Source organism: Rhinopithecus roxellana, chromosome 2 (assembly GCF_007565055.1).
Source record: "Rhinopithecus roxellana isolate Shanxi Qingling chromosome 2, ASM756505v1, whole genome shotgun sequence".
NCBI classification, from domain to species: Eukaryota; Metazoa; Chordata; class Mammalia; order Primates; family Cercopithecidae; genus Rhinopithecus; species Rhinopithecus roxellana.
In genome coordinates, this window is record NC_044550.1 from 25683774 (window position 1) to 25707097 (window position 23324).

The following is a 23324-nucleotide window of genomic DNA, read 5'->3' on the forward strand; positions in this document are numbered from 1 at the left end:
TATAAAACAACATGCTCCAGATACATTTACTTTACAAAAGTCTAAATCTGTCATCAGAAAATAAGCCCATTAGAGGATAAATGAGTCATCAACAAAGAATAGAAAATTAGAGTAGATATCAAATTTAGTGCTTTCATAATCAAATCATTTGACATGAATTTCTCATAACTTCAAAAGAAATGATCTCTAAAATACTGGGAAAAAATTAACTGTGAACTATGTGCCAAATTAAAGTTCACCTTAAAGTTTCTAGATTTAAGGGTTTGTTGTACAAGGAATCAGAATAATTCACTGGAGTTTGTCAATTAGCACAACCAAATTTAAAATCAATTTAGTTTATTTGGAATGGTTTACTTTACTTGGTTGAAATCAGCCTTATTTTTTAGAACAGTTGTGGTAAATCAATCTGCAATAATTTTTATTTCAATATCTTAAAATTACTTGAGTGAATGAAACGATGCCTTCTTTAGAACTACATAGTTTTAAAATATGCTGATTTTTAAAGCCCTCTCTCTTAGAGACAGTAGAGTAGTAACCAGCTTCTTGAAGAGAAAATTCTCTTACACCCTCGTTCTTCATGCCACACCTAAAGCCACCCTTTCCTGACAAGTGTGTTAATTTTTGGTATAGAACAAAGATACTGGAGGCATGATGCATGGCCTACCTCAACAGATGACACTGCTGACAGTCACTTTATTCATCTTTCAGTGGCTCTCTCAAATAACTGTCTATAATTAAATATGCTCATTAATCTTAAATAGGGGACCTCCTGGGCAAATCAGATTTCTTGTCTGATCCGTTTTTGTCTAGTCTCATAACACAAAGAAAAATCAGATACAAAATAATAGTTTATTTCAGAAGTAAATTTTGAATCTTGAAAAGAAATGATTTATTTATGGTACAAGTGGTGTTAATATTTTGCAACGTGTTGATCTTCAGCATCTAGAGTTTCTCACTGAAATAGATTCAAGTTGTGATCACATAGTTAAGTGAGACAGTGACAGATTTTAGGTTTTTAGGGTAAAAGATAATTTCATCACCAAAATCAATTTAAAGGGATGCTTGGCTGATTGTGAAGTTAAACAACTCAGAGTATCCTGGATGTTCGGGTACATTTACTAGTTTGCTATGGACTTAAAAAAATAAAATAAATATTTGTTTTTCCTTATAAAGATGGGGAAGAAAAATACAAAAATTATCTGGGCATGGTGGTGCACGCCTGTAGTCTCAGATACTCAGGAGGTTGAGGCAAGAGAATCACTTGAACCCGTGAGATGGAGGTTGTGGTGAGCCGAGATGGTGCCATTGCGCTCCAACCTGAGCAACAAGAGTGAAACTTTGTCTCCAAAAAGAAAAGGAGAAGATACAAATCTATGTTTTCCAGACTATGCCTTTTCATAGATTTCTTAAATGCTTGGATATATTGCTGAATTTCACAAAAGGGACAACTTTATTATTTACCATCCAGAGCAGTGGGTTAATTTATGATTTAACAATCTTTGTTCCCTGGCAGCGTGGGGAGACGGCACTACACATGGCAGCCCGAGCCGGGCAGGTGGAAGTGGTCCGATGCCTCCTGAGAAATGGTGCCCTTGTTGATGCCAGAGCCAGGGTAGGTGCTGGTGCCCTGAGGTTCTCTTCTATCTCAGCGCATGAGTTTCAACCTTAAGAGAGGGTGTTGCCCTTCAGTTCCTTGATTTGGAAATACCAGGGACTGTAAGTGAAAGGATCAATTCAATAGCAGTTTTCCAGGCAAAAAGAAAACATTATATAAGCAATTACACGCAATGAAAAATGCACCCGAATTTCAGAAACACTAACATTTGAAAAAATGTACAACTTATCATCTAAGAAATACGGCATTCACTAATATTTTAATACTTTTTTTAACCTCGGAAAGCACTTTCTCATATTTCTTTATTTTCATGAATTTTAAAATGTAACCTATAGTATTTAGACATTATACGTATTAAAATTTATTTATTACCACCTAAACCAATCACATTTCCACAGTCACCCCTCACTAGTTACATAAAAGCAAGTTATTCTCGAAGTTTTAATGTTTTCCCTTCATCTGTTTGACTTGCCTCCTTTTTATGATGTTTACTTTTCTTCCTACTCTGATTTTACGAATTTATACATTCTGTATTTCCACTACTCCAAAATAGAATTTGGGCATTGAAGATTGCTTGATCAGACTTGCCCTGTTTCTAATAGCTTCTAATTCCCTCACAAGTTGCTTTTTCCTTCTTTTTCTTTTTTAAAATCTTACTCCCCAATTTATTTTCTCACCTTCCTTTACATTGAACACACTGTCAATATACTGTATCTTGTATTTCCTTTTCCATGTTGTTATTTAACTTTTGCATTGGCATCATTGAGATTCTTACGTTAAACAATTTCCCTCCTTCTTCAATATTTGATACACCCAAGTTAGAATTCATTTCAGTTTGAGTTGTACCACTATAATACAGTGTTATATTAGAATGAAAGCATCTGGCTACAGTCATATAAATTGTAAGTGATTTCAGGCAAGTCACTTCACTTCCAGGTCTTTTTTGAAAATTATTATTATACTTTAAGTCCTGGGATACATGTGCAGAATCAGGTTTGTTACATGGGTATACATGTGCCATGGTGGTTTGCTGCACCCATCAACCCATCATCTACATTAGGTATTTCTCCTAATGCTATTCCTCCCCTAGCCCCCCACCCGCTGATAGGCTCTAGAGTATGATGTTTCCCTCCTTGTGGCCATGTGTTCTCATTGTTCAACTGCCACTTATGAGTGAGAACATGCAGTGTTTGGTTTTCTGTTCTTGTATTAGTTTGCTGAGAATGATGGTTTCCAGCTTCATCCATGTCCCTGCAAAGGACATGAACTCATTCTTTTTTTATGGCTGCATAGTATTCCATGATGTATATGTGCCACATTTTCTTTGCCCATCATTGATGGGCATTTGAGTTGGTTCCAAGTCTTTGCTATTGTGAATGGTGCTGCAATAAACATATGTGTACATGTGTCTTTATAGTAGAATGACTTATAATTCTTTACATATATACCAGTAATGGGATTGCTGGGTCAAATGGTATTTCTGTTTTTAGATCCTTGTCTTCCATAATGGTTGAACTAATTTACACTCCCACAAACAGTGTAAAAGCTTTTCTATTTCTGCCGGGCTTGGTGGCTTATGGCTGTAATCCCAGCACTTGGGAGGCTGAGGTGGGCAGATCACCTGAGGTTGGGAGTTTGAGACCAGCCTGACCAACATGGAGAAACCCTGTCTCTACTAAAAATACAAAATTAGCTGGGCATGGTGGCATATGCTTGTAATTTCAGCTACTCGGGAGGCTGAGGCAGGAGAATCGCTTAAACCCAGGAGGTGGAGGTTGTGGTGAGCCAAGATCGTGCAATTGAACTCCAGCCTGGGCAACAAGAGTGAAGCTCCATCTCAAAAAAGAAAAAAAAAAAAAAAAAAAGAAAAAAAAAAGTTCCTATTTCTCCACGTCCTCTCTAGCATCTGTTGTTTCATGTTTTAAATGACCACCATTCTAACTGGTGTGAGATGGTATTTCATTGTAGTTTTATTTGCATTTCTCTAGTGACCAGTGATGATGAGCTTTTTTTCATGTTTGTTGACCACATAAATGTCTTCTTTTGAGAAGTGTCTGTTCATAACCTTTGCCCACTTTTCAATGGGGTTGTTTGTTTTTTCTTGTAAATTTGTTTAAGTTCCTTGTAGATTCTGGATATTAGCCCTTTGTCAGATGGAGTGATTGCAAAAATTTTCTCCTTTTCTGTAGGTTGTCTGTTCACTCTGATGATAGCTTCTTTTGCTGTACAGAAGCTCTTTAGTTTAATTAGATCCCATTTGTCAATTTTGGTTTTTGTTGCCCTGGCTTTTGGTGTTTTAGTCATGAAGTCTTTGCCCATGCCTATGTCCTGAATGGTAATTGCTTAGGTTTGCTTCTAGGGTTTTTATGGTTTTAGGTCTTACATTTAAGTCTTTAATCCATCTTGAGTTAATTTTTGTGTAAGGTGTAAGAGAAGGGTCCACTTTTAGTTTTCTGCATATGGCTAGCCAGTTTTTCCAACACCATTTATTAAATAGGGAATCCTTTCCCCATTGCTTGTTTTTGTGAGGTTTGTCAAAGATCAGATGGTTGTAGATGTGTGGTATTATTTTGAGGCCTCTGTTCTGTTCCATTGGTCTATATATCTGTTTTGGTACCAGTGCCATGATGTTTTGGTTACTGTAGCCTTGTAGTAGAGTTTGAAGTCAGGTAGCGTGATGCCTCCAGCTTTGTTCTTTTTGCTTAGGATTGCCTTGGCCATTTGGGCTCTTTTTGGTTCTATATGAAGTTTAAAGTAGTTTTTTTCTAATTCTGTGAAGAAAGTCAATGGTAGCTTGATGGGGATAGCATTAAATGTATAAATTTCTTTGGGCAGTATGGCCATTTTCATGGTATTAATTCTTCTTATCCATGAGCATGGAATGTTTTTCTATTTGTTTGTGTGTTCTCTTATTTCGTTGAGCAGTAGTTTGTAGTTCTCCTTGAAGAGGTCCTTCGCATCCCTTGTAAGTTGTATTCCTAGGTATTTTATTCTCTTTGTAGCAATTGTGAATGGGAGTTCACTCATGATTTGGCTCTCTGTTTGTCTGTTATTGGTGTACAGGAATGCTTGTGATTTTTGCACATTGATTTTGTATCCTGAGACTTTGCTGAAGTTGCTTATCAGCTTAAGGAGACTTTGGGCTGAGATGATGGGGTTTTCTAAATATATAATCATGTCATCTGCAAGCAGAGACAATTTGACCTCCTCTCTTCCTATTTGAATACTCTTTATTTCTTTCTCTTGCCTGATTGCTGTGGCCAGGACTTCAAATACTATGTTGAATAGGAGTGGTGAGAGAAGGCATTCTTGTCTTGTGCTGCTTTTCGAAGGGAGTGCTTCCAGCTTTTGCCCATTCAGTATGATATTGGCTGTGGGTTTGTCATAAATGGCTCCTATTATTTTGAGATACATTCCATCAATACCTAGTTTATTGAGAGTTTTTAGCACAAAGGGGTGTTGAATTTCATCAAAGCCTTTTTCTGCGTCTATTGAGATTATCATGGTTTACGTTTATTGATTTGTGTACATTGAACCAGCCTTGCATCCCAGGGATGAAGCTGACTTGATCATGGTGGATAAGCTTTTTGATGTGCTGCTGGATTTGGTTTGTCAGTCTTTTATTGAGGATTTTCACATTGATGTTCATCAGGGATATTGGCCGGAAATTTTCTTTTTTTGTTGTGTCTCTGCCAGGTTTTAGTATCAGGATGATGCTGGCCTCATAAAATGAGTTAGAGAGGAGTCTCTCTTTTTCTATCGTTTGGAATAGTTTCAGAAGGAATGGTACCAGCTCCTCTTTGTACCTCTGGTAGAATTCAGCTGTGAATCCATCTGGTCCTGGGCCTTTTTTGGTTGTTAGGCTGTTAATTACTGTCTCAATTTCAGAACTTGTTATTGGTCTATTCAGGGACTCGACTTCCTCCTGGTTTAGTCTTGGGAGGGTGCATGTGTCCAGAAATTTATCCATTGCTTCTATTTGTGTAGAGATGTTTATAGTATTCTCTGATGGTAGTTTGTATTTCTGTGGAATCAGTGGTGATATCCCCTCTATCATATTTGATTGTGTCTATTTTCTTCTTCTTTCTTTTTTTCCTTATTAGTCTGGCTAGTGGTCTATCTATTTTGTTAATCTTTTCAAAAAAAGCAGCTCCTGGATTCATTGATTTTTTGAAGGGTTTTTCCTGTCTCTATCTCCTTCAGTTATGTTCTGATCTTAGTTATTTCTTGTCTTCTGCTAGCTTTTGAATTTGTTTGCTCTTGGTTCTCTAATTCGTTTAATTGTGATGTTAGGCTGTCAATTTTAGATCTTTCCCGCTTTCTCCTGTGGGCATTTAGTGCTATAGATTTTTCTCTAAACACTGCTTTGGCTGTGTCCCAGAGATTCTGGTACATTGTGTCTTTGTTCTCACTGGTTTCAAAGAACTTATTTATTTCTGCCTTCGTTTCGTTATTTACCCAATAGTCATTCAGGAGCAGGTTGTTCAGTTTCTATGTAGTTGTGTGGTTTTGAGTGAGTTTCTTGCTCCTGAGTTCTAATTTGATTGTACTGTGGTCGGGGAGACTGTTTGTTATGATTTCCGTTCTTTTTCATTTGCTGAGTAGTGCTTTACTTCCATTTATGTGGTCAATTTTAGAATAAGTGCGATATAGTACTGAGAAACATGTATATTCTGTTGATGCGGGATGGAGAGTTCTGTTGATGTGGAATGGAGAGTTAGGTTGGCTTGATCCAGAGCTGAGTTCAAGTCCTGAATATCCTTGTTAATTTTCTGTCCCATTGATTTGTCTAATATTGACAGCAGGGTGTTAAAATCTCCCACTATTATTGTGTGGGAGTCTAAGTCTCTTTGTAGGTCTCTAAGAACTTGCTTTATGAATCTGGGTGGTCCTGTATTGGGTGCATATATATTTAGGATAGTTAGCTCTTCTTGTTGCATTGATCCCTTTACCATTACGTAATGCCCTTCTTTGTCTTTTTTGATATTTGTTGATTTAAAGTGTGTTTTTTCAGAGACTAGGATTGCAACTCCTGCTTTTTTTTCTTTCCATTGGCTTGTAAATCTTTCTCCATCCCTTTATTTTGAGCCTATGTGTGTCTTCGCACATGAGATGTGTCTCCTGAATACAGCACAGTGATGGGTCTTGACTATCAAATTTGCCACTCTGTGTCTTTTAATTGGGGCATTTAGCCCATTTACATTTGAAGTTAATATTGTTATGTGTGAATTTGATCCTGTCATTATGATGCCAGCTGGTTATTTTGCCTGTTAGTTGATGCATTCTTCATAGTGTCGATGGTCTTTACAGTTTGGTATGTTTTTGCAGTGTCTGGTACCAGTTTTTCCTTTCCATGTTTAGTGCTTCCTTCAGGAGCTCTTGTAAGGCAGCCTTGGTGGTGACAAAATCTCTCAGCCTTTGCTTGTCTGTAAAGGATTTTATTTCTCCTTTGTTTATGAAGCTCAGTTTGGCTGGATATGAAATTCTGGGTTGAAAATTCTTTTCTTTAAGGATTTTGAATATTGGCTCCCACTCTTTTCTGGCTTGTAGGGTTTCTGCAGAGAGATCTGCTATTAGTCTGATGGGCTTCCCTTTGTGAGTAACCCGACCTTTCTCTCTGGCTGCCCTTAACATTTTTTCCTTCATTTCAACCTTGGTGAATCTGAGAATTATGTGTCTTGGGGTTGCTCTTCTCGAGGAGTATCTTTGTGGTGTTCTCTGTATGTCCTGAATTTGAATGTTGCCCTGTCTTGCTAGGTTGGAGAAGTTCTGGATAATATCCTGAAGAGTGTTTTCCAACTTGGTTCCATTCTCCCCATCACTTTCAGATACACCAATCAAATGTAGGTTTGGTCTTTTCACATAGTCCCATATTTCTTGGAGGCTTTGTTTATTCCTTTTCATTCTTTTTTCTCTAATCTTGTCTTCATGCTTTATTTCATTAAGTTGATCTTTGATCTCTAATATCCTTTCTTCCTCTTGATCGGTTCAGCTGTTGATACTTGTGTATGCTTCATGAAGTTCTTCTGCTGTGTTTTTCAGCTCCATCAGGTCATTTATGTTCTTCTCTAAACTGGTTGTTCTAGTTAGCAATTCATCTAAGCTTTCTTCAAGGTTCTTAGCTTCTTTGTGTTGGGTTAGAACATGCTCCTTTAGCTCAGAGGAGTTTGTTATTACCCATCTTCTGAAGACTACTTCTTTCAATTCGTCAAATTCATTCTCCAGTTTTGTTACCTTACTGGTGAGGGGCGTGATCCTTTGCAGGAGGCATTCTGGTTTTTGGAATTTTCAGTCCTTTTGCACTCCTTTTTCCTCATCTTCATGGATTCATCTACCTTTGATCTTTGATGTTGGTGACCTTTGGATGGAGTTCTTGTGTGGACGTCGTTTTTGTTGATGTTGATGTGATTCCTTTCTGTTTGTTGGTTTTCCTTCTAACAGTCAGGTCCCTCTGCTGCAGGTCTGCTGGAGTTTGCTGGATGTCCACTCTAGACCCTGTTTGCCTGGGTATCAACAGCAGAGGCTGCAGAACAGCAAAGATAGATGCCTGTTCCTTCCTCTGGAAGCTTTGTCCGAGAGGGGCACCTGCCAGATGCCAGCCGGTGCTCTCCTGTATGAGGTGTCTGTTGATCTCTGCTGGGAGGTGTCTCCCAGTCAGGGGGTACAGGGGTCAGGAACCCACTTGAGGAGGCAGTCTGTCTCTTAACCGAGCTTGAATGCTGTGCTGGGAGATCCTCTGCTCTCTTCAGAGCCGGCAGGCAGGAACATTTGAGTCTGCTGAAGCTGTGCCCACAGCTGCCCCTTCCCCCAGGTGCTCTGTCCCAGGGAGATGGGAGTTTTATCGATAAGCCCCTAACTGGAGCTGCTACCTTTCTTTCAGAGATGCCCTGCACAGAGAGGAGTAATCTAGAGAGGCAGTCTGGCTACAGCGGCTTTGTAGAGTGGTGGTGGGCACTGCCCAGTTTGAACTTCCGGTGGCTTTATTTACACTGTGAGGGGAAAACCACCTACTCAAGCCTCTGTAATGGTGAATGCCCTTCCCGCTACCAAGCTGGAGCATCCCAGGTTGACTTCAGACGTTTGTGCTGGCAACGAGAATCTCAAGCCAGTGGATCTTAGCTTGCTGGGCTCTCTTGGGGTGGGATCCACTGAGCTAGACCACTTGGCTCCCTGGCTTCAGCTCTCTTTCCAGGGGAGTGAACGGTTGTGTCTCACTGGCATTCCAAGCACCACTGGGGTATGAAAGAAAACTCCTGCAGCTAGCTCGGTGTCTGCCCAAGTGACCTCCCAGTTTTGTGCTTGAAACCCAGGGCCTTGGTGATGTAGGCACCCAAGGGAATCTCCTGGTCTGCAGATTGTGAAGACTGTGGGAAAAACATAGTGTCTGGGCCAGAGTGTACCATTTCTCAAGGCACAGTCCCTCATGGCTTCCCTTGGCTAGGGGAGGGAGTTCTCTGACCCCTTGTGCTTCCTGGGTGAGGTGACACCCCACCCTGCTTTGGCTCGTCCTCCATGGGCTGCATCCGCTGTCTAACCAGTTCCAATGAGATGAGCCGGGTACCTCAGTTGGAAATGCAGAAATCATCCACCTTCTGCACTGATCTCCCTGGGATCTGCAGACCGGAGCTGTTCCTATTCAGCTGTCTTGCCAGCCTCCGGAGTCTTTATCAGTAAAATATGAGGGTTGGACTCAGAAACTCAAAACTCCTTTCCAGACTTTCTTAACATTCTTTGATTCAATGAATTTAATAGATATTTTCTTGTAACGGGTTCCACAGATCTTCATGCAGAATCCAGTGATACATGGGCAGCCTTAACATTACTCTTGTTGTCTTGGTTTTCATCTGCCTTTCTATCCATTGTCCACATAGTGAAATTTATGTTCTTTGGTAATCATCATTGATCTATTATATTCTTACCTATTTAAAGCTTTATTCAACCATGAGCTTCCCCTGCCATAACATATTTCTGGTTTCCTTTTAAGGTTACCTTGTGTTCAGCTATTTAAAAAATATTTTTATGGTCAACCAGTGCACTCTGAGTATTGTGTACTTTACTGGAAATTGTGTTGATGTTCCTGTAAATTTTTTTGTAATTCATATTTAATAATGAAAGGGTTTCCCATTTCTCTCTCTTAAAGAGAAATTAATCAAATTTTTGAACTTTATCTCAGCCAGTGTTATTTTTCTCTTTGTAATGGGAACTGGGACTCAGCAAGTCTACAAAGTAAAGTGGTAGATTGCAGTGGCAAAGCAGAGCTCATCTACTTCCAGTCGAAGCTGCATCAGCCAGTGATGCTCTATGATGAGGGAATTGTTGCCTCTCATTTTTGGAAGAGGTCTGTGTGATCAGGCTTTCCCCATGAATCTTTTCTTCCGCACTTTCCCAATTCTTTTCCCTGGTTTGAATTAACATTACCCTGAGGCAGTAAATTCAAGTTTTGCAATTCAGCAGGGAAATAATTGGCCAAACCTCAAAAAGTCTTATATCCCTGGTTACAGGTTGAAAGATTTTATTTGCAAAATTTGTATGTTCTTTCCTTTTACACTTTCAGGTAGAACTTTACCAAAAATGGAAAAAAGTAGGCAAGACATCCTATTTTTTAACTTTTTTTTTTAAAGGAAGAACATTAATTGCTATATAGTCTAAGAACCAAGAATCAATAGTTAATAATGAACCAATTATGTAGCTACCTCTAGCCAATGATTGCCACTTCTCAGCTATGGATTAAAGAGTCATCATCGCTCCGACTATCCCTCTTACTCTTAGAGTGTGTCACTTGCAATACCCACCCACCTCTATCAAATTTTGCAGGACAGAGATCTGAGAAAGGAACCCCAGAAACAACAAATGTTCATCATAGCTATTCTCAAGTTCCTTGGTTTTTAAGTTGTTGTTTGTTTTGCTAACCATTTATTTTTATAAATGAAAATATGTTCATTTTATCTATAAATAAAAAATGTTTATTCTCCCCATTCCTCTATTTTTTTTTCCCTCTGTATTGCAGAGAAATTTTATCTTCTAATGGGATATCAGTCTGCTTTCCTACTGAGAGTCAGTTTGTTCTGACAGGTCTCTTAGTGGCCATCTTATTGTAGTATCTATTTCCAAAGCATGTATAGGCAGAGAAACGTCTTTAGAATCCAATGCCCTGAATTCAAGTTCTGTTTTAATTGTTGAGTAACCTTGGATAATCTTTGAGAACTCATTTGTTTTTTCTTAATCTTGATCTGGAAAATGGTCTAATCATACATTTCGTGCTTTCCTTTTAACTCTATTAGGAGGACGGGTCACATATGCATCATACATGAAGATAGCTTTTCAATTGCAAATGTTCACAAAAGTTCAATTCTAGTCTAAAATAATCATATTACTGTTATTTATTTACTTCTTAATACCTTGGAATTCATGCAGTACTATTTTATCTCTTACTATAGCTCCCTCTCTTTTTTTCTTATAACTTTAAGATCCTGCCTGTTTTTGGATAGATCTTCCTTCCTCTATATACTTTTCTCCATTCATTCTTAGCCCTGGAAGTCAGCCAAAATTTCCCTTCCTCACTTTTATTATGATGTACTCTTGGGCAGATAGTAAAGATACACCTCTTTTTATCGCTAAAGTTACACTTAAGTTTCTTTTTACAAGAGAGTGGTTTGGCCTGGTTCTCTAAACACTGAAAACATTATTTCCAACTACACATCAGAGTCAGGTGATTTTCTTGAGCCTTCTGGAACATATCCTTCCTGTCCCTTAGACCCAGCTACATCCTCTGTTTTTAAATGGAAAGCACTTGGCAAATAGTTCACCCTACTTACTTTTTACCAGAGTCCCATTTCATTTTTTAAGTTCTGGATGCAAGTTCCAGAACTATCTGCAGCATTTTCTGAAACATCTTTTAAAACCAGATTACAATATCTCCTTTGTGCACTGTTTCTCCTTGAAGAAAATGACCAGCATTTCTATCCTTGATTTGCTGAATGGAGTAAAATCAAAGATTTTCCAGCTTCCCTGGTTCTTTTACTCTTGATAGAGTTCCCAGAATAAATCCTGCTTCCAAGTGAAAACTCTTGGATGAGAATAAGGGTTTTAGGAGTTTTGGACTAGATTTTCTTCTTATTCCAAACCATCAGTTAGTTTATATTTAAATATAAGTGAGGCCTGAAGACTTAATGAGTTGAGAAATATTTTGGGATGCCCAGAAAGCAATGATGAAGTTCATGGAAGTATATACTTTTTAAAAATCAAAGGGAGTACTTTGTGACCAACCAGGTCACTGCTGTAGCAAAATATAAAATATGCCATGGTCAAAGCAGTGATGATTTCTTGGGTTCCTAGAGATTCCAAGAAGACATCATGATATATGTGAGTGAAACATATCACCAGTGAACTTCTGTCTGCCTGGCACTAACTTTTTACTTGACTTGAGTTGTAGGAGGAACAGACACCTTTACATATTGCCTCCCGCCTGGGTAAGACAGAAATTGTCCAGCTGCTTCTACAACATATGGCTCATCCAGATGCGGCCACTACAAATGGGTACACACCGCTGCACATCTCTGCCCGGGAGGGCCAGGTGGATGTGGCGTCAGTCCTTTTGGAAGCAGGAGCAGCCCACTCCTTAGCTACCAAGGTAAGGAGAATGACATGATGACAACATGGACCAAGAAGATTCCTAAGTCATGGTCTTTCTACTCTACCACATACAGAATCAAGAATGTAGATCTCCTTAGGCCTTGACTTACTTCTTTCTCTATATATTTAAGATTCATTGTCTAAATGATTTAAGGGAATTATGAGATTCCATATATCTTCAATAAAGAGTGCTGAATTTCGTTCTAATTAATGCCAATGTTTCTAGGACAGGTATCTAGTACTCTAAGATGATTTTCATAAAGGAAGGACTGCTTTTTCTTCTCTTTTTATTGTAAAATCTATAATATATTCTTAAGAAAAAGATAAATGAAATTCCTAAATACATTGAACTGGTAATACTAATGAGGAAGAGGGTACTGCATTAGATTGGCAGTACTATATTTGTTGTGAGTTGTAGTACCAGATCGAAGCTCACTTTACTTATGCATTTTTGCAACCCTACTATTCGCCACCACTTATTTGACATTCTCATTCCCATATTAGTTTCCAGTGTTACCAACTATACTCTTGTGTGGGTATTTACAGTGTTTAAACAGAGCTGAGCTGGAAAATCACACTTCCTTTGTTGTTATTGACATCGAACAAAGAATTTGACTTATGTTCCAAGTTTCATGACAGGGCAGAGTAATTTTTCCTATGCTTTACATATGCTATTTGACATTCACAATGTGGAGATGACTTAGAATAAAACATGAATATACTCAGCTATAGAGAGCAAAACTGAGCCAGCGCACGTGAATTTGTCATGGGGCAAAATAATTCCCACAAATATAACAGCGATTCAGATTAACAAAAGGTCAATTTCAATTCTCTCATAATCAGTAGGCATAAGCACTGTATCCAGGGAGAGGGAAAATTGCAAATATAAACTGAGCTAGTGATGTGGCATCTGTCCTCTTATAAGTAGGAGCAGCCCACTAGCTCTTATGGCTTATCTGGTTGCCTGTTATGACTTACCTAGTTGCCTATGGCTGTAAAAGGTATTTTGATATAAGAAATTGACAATTATTGAAGTTCTGAACTCTGAAAAGTTGAAAGGATTTTAAAAGTTCTTAAAAAGAAAAAAAGAAACTAAGCAACAAATGTAGTAATAACCCAAGATATTTGGTAATTATCTTACCAGAGGAGGGTGTAAATCATCAAAATTAAGATACATAAAATACAGAAATAGAAAATAAAACGTAGTCTCTTATCTTTCAAAGATATATAGGATTTAAAAAATATAACTATATCCATGGTAAATTAGGGCAATAAAATAGAATAAAATGTTAAACAGCATTTTTTGTTTTGAGTCAGAGTCTCGCTCTGTCACCCAGGCTGGAGTGCAATGGCCTGATTTTGGCTCATTGCAACCTCTGCCTCCCGGGTTCAAGCGATTCTTCTGCCTCCGCCTCCCGAGTAGCTGGGACTACAGGTTCCTTCCACCACACCTGGCTAACTTTTTTTGTATTTTTAGTAGAGACGGGGTTTCACTGTGTTAGCCAGGATGGTCTCGATCTCCTGACCTCATGACCCACCCACCTCGGCCTCCTAAAGTGCTGGGATTGTAGGAGTGAGCCACTGCACCTGGCCAAACATCATTTTAAGAGTTCAACTGACTAGGGCTGAGCAGTGGTTGATTCATCATTATTAAAGCCATTTAAGTGTTTCTAAATATCAGAGGGTAAATGAAGTCTTGGTGAGATTAACATAAAAGAAGAAGGTAGATGTATGACTCAAGAGATGCCTTCTAACTTTGGTTTTGTTATTCTACAGTAGATTTTATGTAGTTTTGTCTAACAATCATTTCCAAACTTATAAGAACTGGATCACTATTCTAGTAAGACTTTAAAGATAAGGAATTTATTTTTTCTTCCTCATCATGTAGTTAGTCTCAAAGAACTCTGTTTCATCCTGAGTATCACCCTAATCATTGTGTGCATTGAGTGGGGGGAGGAGAGCTCTAACCACAAGTGCTGGTTTATATGGACAATGCAAGAAAGAAGAAATACTTCCTACATTTGTCCCACATTTGGAAAATCCAGAAGATTCACTCTCTTCCAAGAATTTATTAATACCAAATGTCCAAAAAAGAAGCAAAAAGAAAAACGTCATCTCATTTAAAAATAATTTGTCTGGAGACACCAAAAGGGCAATATTGCTTCTTGGGGGATATTCTGTATTTATGATGGGGGCTTAAATGGTCCCAGGATAAGCCATAGCTTACAGCACCTAATCCAGGCATATTTGCTATGTGTTTTACAGGCCCTGGTCGGTGTTAGAATTCCCCCACTCCCACTGTAGTGCCAGAAGAGCATGTGGTTAAACTGTCTGGCCAAGAGGATGGATTTGACATCATGGTGTAGGAACTGTGCCATCCTTGAGATCTTAGTCCAGAGACTTATCTGAATTTCTAAGACACTGCTAATTACAGAGTAAGGCCATTGGTTAGGCACGGAAGACACTGAATGTACACATATCAACATGTGTAGGAGAGCAGTCCTCTAAAAACAAACTTTAAAGCTTTGGTGTGTTTAAACTCTGATGTTAATCAGCCCAACACCATGCCAGAAGTAGAATGTGTTTTACAAAAGCAATTGGTCTTCTAGGCAGTGTGAGTCTTCTGGGAAAGGGGACAAGTCAGGATGGGAGTTGCTTTATAATAGTGCATGTTTTTTGTTCTATAGACCATTTATCTTGCCATTTCTGCAGAAAATATGTCAATTAATTCATGAATACTTGTTTTTACTATGGCTGCCAAAATATCCTAAAATTTAAATGAATTTGGAATTCAGGTGTTATAAAAAGGATTGCAAGAAAGAGAAGGAGGGTTGGAGAGAAGGCAGCTGTTTTTTCAAGTCTATTAATTTTAGAGGCAAGGAAAAGATTTTTTCCCCCATTCACAAATTGGAGCCAGTTTACTGACACTAGTGGCTTTTAAAAATCCCAAACCTATAAAGTCAGATTTCAGTCTCCAAGCCCTTAAAATAAAATTTCTTTTGTTCAGTCTATCAAGTCAAACTTTTGTATGTTAAATTTTATTCTTTTTTTTTGTCCTTGTTCATGGCTAACAGATTTAATGCTACCAGTATTTTTTCCAAATGAAGAATCAGTATAGTTTGCTTAATATGTTAACAGATAAAATTATTTTGTGAGAGTTACAATAATAAATACGATTTTACTTTTGTTTCTCACATTTTCAGAAGGGTTTTACTCCCTTGCATGTAGCAGCCAAATATGGAAGCCTGGACGTGGCAAAACTTCTCTTGCAACGCCGTGCTGCCGCAGATTCTGCAGGGAAGGTAAAGATTTTCTATACGTTATAATTATGTAACAGTCAAGGTGATAGATTAGGAGATCTGTAAAGACATTTTTCTCACTTCTCTGAAAGGAATGTGAGAGCACCTGATGAAACTATACCAAATAGACATAGTGGCGATGCCTTCCATGACCGTCCATGTACACACAGATTCAGAAAGCATTTTGAGCTGTGCCTCAAAGTCTTGTCACAACAGCCCCAGAAATCTCTATATTAAGAAGGATCCCTGCAATGTTAATGTAATCTTTCTTATATAAAAGGTTAGACCTTTATACATTGTGACCATCAAGATGCCCTTGGCTGGTGGTATGCTCATTTTCAATTTTAGTTATGGTTTTAATATGAAAATTATTGGAGATTTGTTTATTTTCATTCTTTTTTCTATTGACTATATTAATTCATTAACATGAATTTAATCAGCATCAGTTTCCAGGCATCCTGGTAGCTTCAGGGCAGCTAACCCTAATTTATTAATGCTGAAACTTAAACACACCCTTTACAGAATGGCCTTACCCCGCTCCATGTTGCTGCTCATTATGACAACCAGAAGGTGGCGCTGCTGTTACTGGAGAAGGGTGCTTCCCCTCATGCCACTGCCAAGGTGAGGACCACAGAAAAGGATTTACAGACATAGGGTGTAACTATCATCTGAAAACACATGAGAATTGTCTTTTAAACACATGGTATAGTATAACTGCGACTAGTCCTGGCGCTAGTAGTTTTGGTATTGACACCTTTTTTTTCCCTTGTATTTCCACCAGTTGCGTCTAGAAACCCTTTCTTAAGATTTTTAAAGAGTCAGCAAATATTCAGGGGATGTGCCTATAAACCAGTAGAGATGAATCTTATTGCTAACATTCTGTGTGTTAGAGAATGAAGTCTGAATTTTGAGAAATGAGAAATAAAGTCATTAACATGTTTTCACTTCTCTCCTATAAACCAAATGCTGTGATTAAAATGTCCTTTTATACTCTCATTCTTTCAGACTTCAAACTTCTGTTTGTTTCTTTGGTTTTTTTTTTTTTTTTTTTTTTTTTTTAATTTTCTACCTGTGTTAACTGTAGCATGGATCCCTCTAAGTCCCTAGACTCGGGGATGGCCGGGGGAATGCCTTTTTGGTGTACATCTAGCACCAAATTCCGAAACAGCTCCAACTAAGACTTCTACTTACGGACAGGGCATTTCCCACCATTCTAGTTGGCCCCTTATTAAACCGAAAATATATATGAATGTCGTATAATGCGTAAAGTCCTCATTGCATCTTTCGTTCATTAACTCAGCACACCTATTTTGAGAACACATCAGGGTTTATTTAAAAAATATTAATCGTAATGGGAAAATATGTATGCTGTATTAGACAACATAATAAAACAACTGCCACCATTTATTTGCCAAACACTACGCCCAGCACTTTACAGCAATATCTCATAATAACCCCATGAGACTGGTATTCTAATGATCTCCATTTTGCAGGTGAGAAAGTGAGATTTAAGTAGGTTAATTTTCCAAAGTCATCTGAATAATACATGTTGGAGCTTGTACCTGTGTTTGACCTCAGGCAGACTGACTTTAGAGCTGATGCTCTTAACCACTAGGTCCTTTGTGTCCCAAAGCAATAGAGAGAGATTTATTCCATTCTGTTATACAAGCATATACATATATACTCATATGCCTATTTAAATTATGCATATTATAAATATAAAATAGGATACATACAAAAATATGTTCTGTGTAATATATATTTATATATAAATATGTTATACATAATATAAATATAAAACTTTGTACACATACATACATATACATCTATATATATATTTATATCTTTTTGATGCCAATAAACAGTTTACAATAAAGTACTTGAACTGTCAAAAGAGGATGCCAAATATTCATAATTATCCACAGTGTTCTTACTCCTCTTTTTTCTACAACCTCATCAATTCTACACATATTTTATGTCTTTCTTCACACTACTGGAGTAGTGTTCATATTATATTCATTTGCATATCTATGAGGTGTTTAATAACATATGTGAGTTCCCAATAAATTTGCATGAAAGAATGAAGGTTGAGCAACTATGGAATAAAAATATACCTGCTCACTTAACATGGCAGCATTTTTTTTGTTAGCTTTCCACGCTGACCATTCTCAACATAGATACAAAAGACTTCATCAGTACTCATGAGTACTTTCATTGAACTCTTATGATTACCTCAGTGGGAGGTAAAATTGTAAAACGTGTGTTCTCTTTCCACAAGGGACTCTCAATCTACTTGCAAGAGAAGACCTAGATTATAAAATAATGTGTATGGTTTTCCTAAAGAGACAAACATAGCCTTGATTTCTAGCCTCTACCTTGTATGGTCCTTAATCTTAGGCACGCACATACCGAGTTCAGAAGATGACATAAAGCATTTCTTTACTCCAGAGTCCACAGTAGGATGGGTATTCTGGGAATGCCTCTCTAGTGTCTTTCACTTATCTGCCCCAGCCTGTCAATGAACATGAGCCCTTCATCTTTGGGGCAACTCCTAGAGGTCTCCAGATGGTAAGATCCCCATGGTAGTCTCCACTTTAGACTCTCTTTCTGCTCATTATAATGTCCCTTCTCCTCAACACGCATGGTCCTTTGGCCACGAGAACTTTGCTTCTTTCCACCAGAGTCCAGAACCTTCTCTTAGTCTTTATTGGGAGTGCTGCAATTATTTGAGTCCAAAAATGTTTCCTCTTTGTGGAGTAAGAGGGCTTTTCAGATCTTGTATGTTGAGTATCTACCAGACAAACCTCCATTGCCAGAATTGCTATCTTCTTTGATGATCGCTTATGTTGTTTTGCTAAAATGTCCCTTTATCTAACCTTATTAGAGCCCATGCTGTAGGCAGGGGGGTAATTGAGACTAAAGAAACACATTGTAGCAAAAAGAAGTTGACTAAACTTATTTGGTCCACAAAAATCTATGTATCCTTTTTTTCAATAGAGTCTATGGACACAAATACAATATTTTGAAGCATCGACCTCTGATCAAACCCTGAAAAGGCTTCCAAGCTGAATTTCCTTCAGTTGCTTCAGGAGAAACATTATTTGTCAAAAATGAAAGAGACTTATTCTTGCTTGGAGAAATGGGGACAGAGTATATAATGTAGGGTTGTGTGAGAATCAAGATTTGATGATGGCTCATAAAGACATTTAAATTCTCAAAACACTTTTTTATTTTTTTGGTACACTTTACAGTTAGCTTTAAGGAAATAGCATGACATAAAAATACCTCTCATGTTTGATTACAGGCTCAAGTCTGTAAACCCAGCACTTTAGGGGGCCAAGGTGGGCAGATTGCTTGAGCTCATGAGTTTGAGATGAGCCTGGGCAACATGGTGAAACCCCATCTCTACCAAAAATAGAAACAAAATTAGCCAGTCATGGTGGTGTGTGCCTGGAGTCCTCGGTACTTAGGAGGCTGAGATGGGAGGATCACGAACCCAGGAGGTGGAGGTTGCAGTGATTGAGATGGCACCACAGCACTCCAGTCTAGGTGATGGAGCCATACCTTGTCTCAACAAATAAATAAACAAATCATCTCATGGTAATCTCACAAGAAGCACTTGATCATTATGCTGTCTTTCCCTTCAGCATGTCACTGAGGAGAAAAGCCACAGTTAATGGCAAAGCCACTGTTGGTAATTTCTATCACACATTTCAAATGGAAAATTCTACTAGATTTGATAAAGAAAAGGAAATAAAACAATATATATTGCAGACTTACAGTTGTTCCACATTTTTTTTTCTTTTAATTAAGTATGAGGTTTAGGGTTTTGTTCTTGTAAGCAGAGTATAGTTATCCTGACCCTCTCCAAAAACTCCCACCCGAAATGAGTAGCCTCATATTTCTACTTTTGAAGCAGCAGGTCATGAAGAAGGGGAGATCTAGGATTTGAACGGACTACAAGACTAATATAAGCTAATTTTGTTGTTGAATATATTTTAAATTAGAATTTAACCCATTAAAGACAGGGATCATGTCATGTTCACCATTGTATTCCCACACCTAGCACACTGCTTGGCATATGCTAGGCACTCAGTAATATTTGTTGAACCAGTTTAAAGTACAATCCAGACAGAAGCATATTAGTTGGAGTATTATAATAAGATAATAGAAATACTTCCATTTGATTCTTTACGTTATAAACTTATGTGAAGTGTAGCCTTGGTTTCAGATAGCACATACAATTCAAGAGCAATATTGACAAACTAGAATCAGCTCATAACAGAACATCCTTATAGGGAGAGATCTAGAAATGGCACTTCCATCAGGAATGGTTGAAGAAATGGAGAAAATTAGCCTGGAAAACAGAACACTAAAGGTGGATATGAAAATCATCCCCAGATATTTAAAGGATGATCATGTAGAAGAGGAACCTGGCTTATTCTGTGTTGCTCTTCAGGAGAGGAGCAATATTATAAGGAGAGAGTTTTCAGCTTTGGAGCTTTGATGTCTATATCTGTCTTACAGTAGAATGGGGTACCTTGTGACTTTTATTGTAGAGATTTGGTTATTGTTGAATGGAAATGTGATGACTAAGAGTTTGGATTAACTGTAAACTCACTTTTAACTCTTCTGTTGATTAGAGATTTTTATTTCCTTTAGAGATACATATTAGAGCAATTGTTAATCTTACTCTATATGCATGTATTTTATTTTTGTCTTTTTTAGAATGGCTATACTCCTTTACATATTGCTGCCAAGAAGAATCAAATGCAGATAGCTTCCACACTCCTGAACTATGGAGCAGAGACAAACATTGTTACAAAGCAAGGAGTAACTCCACTCCATCTGGCCTCACAGGAGGGGCACACAGATATGGTTACCTTGCTTCTGGATAAGGGAGCCAATATCCACATGTCAACCAAGGTATTCTGTCATTTCTTGCTTCAATCAAGAGTGTTTTGGATGCATGTAAACAGGAATCAATCACAGATAGTTCGGAACAAAAAGGAGCAATATATTAAAAAGAAACAGGGATATCTTACAGACCCCAAGGACAGGAAGGGAGTCAAGCCTTATGAGAGATTAGAAAACCATAAGGAAGCAAGGGAGAGAGACTCTCTGTATGGCAACATTTTGGCTTCTTGACTTTTCTGTGCAAGTCAGTTTTATTCATCTCTATAGCCCCGCTTTCCTTGCATCTCTGTGTGTGTCTAAAGAGGCTACCCTGTAGCTCCCAATGTTAACATCACTATAATTGCTCCAGTGTCTGCTGCTCCTCATTCTAAATTTCAGATATATATAGAGAGGAAGAATGGTTCTATCTGGGGTTTAGCTTAAACAACTGCCTCTAAGCTGGAAGGCCCATGTCCACCACCCAGGGCATTCTTTAGTCTTGCTGGGCATCTGAGGCACCTCTGGAGAGTAGAGAGGAAATACAATTTAATACAGATTTTTTGAGTCAATGTAAGCCTAGTTTGAGAGGTTTGATAGTGCTGAGAAAATCTTTTTTGTTTTTTTAATAAAGCACATCAGTCATTTTAGCCTTTCTCCATGGACTGGCCTCTGTAGACCACCACATTAATTATAATAGAATGCAGTCAAAGATACAAGGGAAAAAATTCACATATAAAAATATATATTTTTTTACAAGTATATGTCTTTTGATACATCTATCCATCCATCTACATAAAGATCTATAGATCTATCTAACTTTCTATCTTACACTTCTATACATATACTCTGCTATAGCCAGCTGTTGAGAAACACAGAATTGGAACCTGTGTTTATTAAGTTAGTTTGTCATTTGATGTCTTGATGCTTTTTGTAATATGTTATATGGGCTTAGTGAAAATTAAGTTTCTTAGCTCTTTCCATAAATATACAAATACTCTATGTTTTCTACATTTCACTGTTAATTGCTACTTTTAAAGTATCAGTGATAAGTTGGTTTTAACGACATTTGTGAATAGGTTATGTAAGATTAGAGCCTAGCCTTGGGGAAAGCGAAAGGAGGCCAGGGAAGGTGGGAGATATTTTGTTTCCTGAGGCCTGCCCCTGAGGCCTAAAACGCACAACGTTATAACAAAAGACTATAGTAAGGGCTGTGGGAGTTATGAGGCAGCAACTGTGGACAAAAACCTATATTCACTGCAGTTTCCATCCTTTGATTTGGATATGCAAGTTTACCACAATAAACTGCAGAGATTTTCATATTGGTTGTTAGTTTGTAATCTTGCATTACAGAAAATCCATTCTGCAAATAGAGTAGAAAGAAGCACACATATTTAAAAAGTCATCAAAAATATCTTTGAGATTTGATGATCACTGCATGTAATGATCACTTCAATAACATTTTTAAACAGACTATCTCTGTAAAGAGAAATATTCTTATGTTTGTTATTTTAGTAAGGAGAAAATTAAGATAAGACTCTTGTTTTATCCTAATATTCAGATTTTTTATACATTAGGATTAAATAATATTTGTTTAGAAGAGATGAAAATTTTAATAGAAAAGGATATGCCTTCTATCTCACCCTGTGTTTTATGAAACTCAAAGTTGAGCTCACCTAGAGTTCTCAGGATTAAAAAGCCTCAGGCCCACAAGGAAAAAGCCTCCTCTCAAGTTGTAGAATGGTTTTCTCTCTGTTGGTTTCAGTTACATTTTTGAAATAAGGTCAGTGTACTTTTTGATTTTCAGAAGTAGCACCATGGCTGGAGATCATGAATTTTGAAGAACATGGCTTAGCTTTCTCAGCCTAAGTGCTAATGCAGGAGAGTGGGCCTGAAAAGTTGTGGCCAACAGGGCCGGTCAATTTTAATCAGATGTAAACTGGGGAAGAGGTGCTGACTCAGAGTCCAGGTAGCCACCTCAGTCTATAGCTGCAGGATGTCCAGGAACAGCATAAGTATAGTAGGCATTTGAACAATAGTGAGGGGAGAGAAATATACAGTATAAACATACTGTAGGCTAGAATGTAAGCTCTATAGAGACAAACTTTTGTTCACTGCTGTATTCAAGTGCCTAGAATATGAACACTTCATGACATACGAAACATACTCAAGAAAACACCTGTTAAACATGTAAATGATGTAGTAAGTCTACCCGAGTGTGGCATTGACTGAATAAGCCACTTTCCTCCCTCTTTTGTCCATGCCTTCCTTTTTTTATTATTAATTCATAACTGTACTTTAATTGGATATTCAAATAAACAAAATAATTACTTGATGTATGTATACCAAACATGTTGCATAAAACTGGGCAGTATATGGTGCTCTGTAAATAATAAGGTTACTTTAAGGTAACATTTAACGGAACCTCCTGGAAAGTATACTTTCTTTGGGTGCTAGAGGAAGTTTTTCTGAACTCACTTCCTGTAACTGTCCATTTTTTACAATGATGTAATATTTTGTTGATAAACTATAGATGATTATTATGCTTATAGGTGTAATAGTTGGTTGATCAGTTATTTAAATAAAGAAGTTGGTACAGCAGGAGATCCAGATGGATTTGAAATAAATATCATTTGAAAGCTTATTAGCTGTGCTAGTTTGAAGTCTCACATCATAATAGAAGAACTTAATATAGAAAATGTAATTTACCTTATGTGTTGATTGACTTGGAGGACATGTCTTAGATGAAATGTCATTAATTTAGAGAATTTGCCTTAAATATCAGAAGATACAGTTTCTGGGAAGAGGCTATGAGTTTTCCAGGATTTTTTCAATATTTTCAATGTGTTTTCATAATATCACAGATGATGCAATGTATTTTTTTC

At 37.7% G+C, this 23324-nt stretch overlaps 1 protein-coding gene across 5 annotated transcripts in view; it reads left to right on the plus strand.

The window, feature by feature from the left end:
* ANK2 (ankyrin 2) overlaps positions 1 to 23324 on the plus strand; it is a 501960-nt gene that overhangs the window by 382257 nt on the left and 96379 nt on the right. For all 5 annotated transcript variants that reach the window (XM_030916064.1, XM_030916069.1, XM_030916049.1 and 2 more), the window contains 5 exons: positions 1514 to 1612; positions 12048 to 12245; positions 15451 to 15549; positions 16069 to 16167; positions 20275 to 20472. In XM_030916064.1, coding sequence (XP_030771924.1) covers positions 1514 to 1612; positions 12048 to 12245; positions 15451 to 15549; positions 16069 to 16167; positions 20275 to 20472 — 693 coding nt within the window. The remainder of the gene's footprint in view (positions 1 to 1513; positions 1613 to 12047; positions 12246 to 15450; positions 15550 to 16068; positions 16168 to 20274; positions 20473 to 23324) is intronic.